The 3,083-nt window shown below is 43.6% G+C and overlaps 1 protein-coding gene across 1 annotated transcript; it reads right to left on the reverse strand.

Annotated features, from left to right (window-relative positions):
* Window positions 1–1,955: 1,955 nt before the first annotated feature.
* Window positions 1,956–2,714, reverse strand: LOC576383 (apelin receptor-like). Its single transcript, XM_776699.2, has one exon. The coding sequence runs from the start codon at window positions 2,712–2,714 to the stop codon at window positions 1,956–1,958; it is 759 nt and encodes a 252-aa protein (XP_781792.2).
* Window positions 2,715–3,083: the final 369 nt, after the last annotated feature.

The raw sequence follows: 3,083 nt of genomic DNA on the forward strand, positions 1-3,083 counted from the left end.
TCTACTTTTTGTTTTGTTCTTATTTCTTGTAGTCTAGTAAATTGCTAACGAGGTTACATTTCTCTTTAAAGGCCCGGTCACACAGAGGGGACGCATGGGGGACGCACGGCCGGCGCATGGAAAATTTGCAATTTTGGCCAGTGCGTTGTCGTGCGCCCAACTTTTGTCGAAGCTATACAGCTAGCTGACACCAAATGCATAGCGCGCTGGACGCATACAGGGCGTATACAGGGCGCACACAGGGCGCACACAGAGCGCACATGAAAACAACTTCCACGAATGCACAGCGTGTTGCTAGCGCGCTGGACGAATGGTCCACGCATGCACCGCGTTCTACGACGCATGGCCAGCGCATTGGAAATCGGAAAAGAACGTGTGCCTTACTTTTGTCATAATTTTGGAAAAGCTAGCGAGCTGACACAAAATGCACGGCGTGTAGCTAGCGCGCTGTGCGTATACAGGGCGTGTGCTCCGCGTTTGTCTGGCGCTGGTCTAGCGCGCTCCACGCATGTCTGGCGCTGGTCTAGCGCGCTCCGGCGCATGTCTGGCGTGCCTTTGGCGTGTATATTCATGCGTCGAGCTCGGCGCACGTTTTTGAGCATGCTCAAAAAATCCCGACGCACACAGCAAATGACGACGCATGCATAGCGCTGGTCCAGCGTTGGTCCAGCGCGCTCGACGAACGAGTAACGAATGATGACGCACGCCTAGCGAACGACAACGCACTGGCCCAAATTGCAAATTTCCAATGCGCTGGCCGTGCGTTCCCCATGCGTCCTCCCTGTGTGACCGGGCCTTAAGATGCCCACAGGTAATTCTTTCTTTGAAAAAAGAACATCCATTCCTTTCTTAATACTATTATGCGTCTTTAAAAAATACAAATCATGTTTAATTCTCCACGTCATTGAAACAAATATGAGGTTGCATTTATACATTGGATATTTACCACTCTAGTCAAATGTATGTATACCTCCCAACATGACCCAAGGCTGCTTATTAACAGACGATACAATACAATACAATACAGTACTATGATAATTATCTTATTTAATAGCTTAAATTGTTTAATTGTCATACGTAGTCATACTTATAACATTTTGGGGTTTCTGTTTGGGGAGATTTAAATGCAATTTTGGTGCACAAAATGGTCAATCATACGTTTATCAATAAAGAATCAAACCTTCTTTCGCTTAATATTACTATGGAGTTACTCCATGATATTACTAAGCAGTTTTGGTAAAAGTCGAAGGGGCCAAAATGTATTGTACGTGTAGGGGTGAGCTTACTCGCCCATAATCAAATATATAATGGATTCCAGATTTAGGAAAGGTTCTAATAACTTTCATACATTTTTTAATGGTACTTCCAAAGAAGAACAGTGTGTTTGATAAAGAAAACAGATGTGTCCATCCAGACAAATAACCCCGACTTATTAAACTAGTCCGACTTACAGGATGAAACTACAAAGATTTGGTCATAATCTACCGTGATGATACACATTATTAGCTTTGAAACGAAGTAATACATGTACTCAAACGGAGGTTAACAAATTCAAGAAATGTACATATATTGAACAAAACAAAAAGATCCGAGACACATTTTTCATATTTTCATGAAAAAGATAAAGTCCATAAAGAATCAGTAAGAATTGTTGACAATTGCATTATAATTATCACTGACCAATCATAAAACTCATAATTGCTAGGTGCCAATCGTTCAAAACAAAAACAGGTTTGCCAGTCACCATCACTAATAGCAAAGAATCATAAAACATTGAGTAAATGATGGTTTTGCGCAAAAATTTAAGAAATACAAGTGAAATTTTTAAAAGCTCTTTCTTAAACAGGTAATACGGTTACGTCTAAAGCAAATTCTGAGTAACAGTTCCATTTAATATATTTTGCTGCTAAGTAATTAGTAGTTATATACTGAAAATTATAAGACATCATGTCCAGTTAGATATTGGACATGTTGGTTTTAGCTTCGCGCTTTTCAGAGCTCGCATCTTGATCAAATATCGGCGAGGAGGTGCTCGTCATCTTGCAGGAGAAGGTCTGTTTTAGTGCAACACGGAATTCTGGAAACCAGGCAACGTATATGATAGGATTGAGACACGAGTTATACGCCGTTAGAACAATGACGAAGGTATGAAAGGTGCTGCCAATCCAGGTTGGTGAAATCGCTCCGACTGAGTAGAGGACAAAGAAGATTTGCCCTGGTCCCCAGCAGATGATGTAAACCAGGATGACGATCAACATCAATTGCAGGACGCGCTTACGAGCTTTGACGTGGAAAGAGACGCCCTTCTTTGAACCGTAGCGAGCCGACCGTCGCTGAAGGCTTCTTGCGATGCAGATCTGGGTGGAAAGCATGACGGTGGTGGGGAGGATGAGACGGTAGATGAGGTAGAAGACCCCTGTTACGACCTGACTACTTGTGGATCTATAGTGGAGGTAGCATCTGTGAGATCCAGGATCAACACCGACTACCGTCATGACAAATATGAAATAGACACTGAACGTGGTGATCCAGATGACAGCCAGAACTGTGGCTAGGATTCCTCTGCGGATAACAAGACGCCCGTAGACCAACGGGTACACAACTGCCATATACCGTTCGATAGATATAGCCATGAGGATGTAGATTGATGACGTGAAGCACACAAAGAGGAACAGTCCTGGCAGCATCATCTTGCAGTAGAACTCACCCAACATGGAGGATGGAACCGTTCTCGCTCCGGGCAAAGGGATGACGAATATGGATGTCAGGAAATCAGCCAAGGCCAGGGCACCAATCAGTCTATCGGTAGAACGAGTGGACGCTCGCCGTTTCCAGAGGGCCAGTATGACGAGAAAGTTTCCGATTAGCCCTAGGACACTTGACACGAGATGCATCACATCTGACCATGTCGCCAGGAATGGCTTCCAGGACCAGCCCACTTCAGTAGCAATACCAACAGTCGACGTCATATCTACATTTGTGGCGTTTGAAGCCATTCCGAATGAAAAATGCTATGTAGCTGATGGCTTGCAACTATAAATCTCTGATTTAAAAATAATAATAAACACCTTAAACGAGCAAAA

This window comes from Strongylocentrotus purpuratus, unplaced genomic scaffold, assembly GCF_000002235.5.
Source record: "Strongylocentrotus purpuratus isolate Spur 01 unplaced genomic scaffold, Spur_5.0 spur5_scaffold_7, whole genome shotgun sequence".
Lineage (NCBI taxonomy): Eukaryota > Metazoa > Echinodermata > Echinoidea > Camarodonta > Strongylocentrotidae > Strongylocentrotus > Strongylocentrotus purpuratus.

Excerpts from the sequence above, each read along its gene's own strand:
- LOC576383 (XM_776699.2), bottom strand. The coding sequence starts at position 2,714 with ATGTTGGGTGAGTTCTACTGCAAGATGATGCTGCCAGGACTGTTCCTC.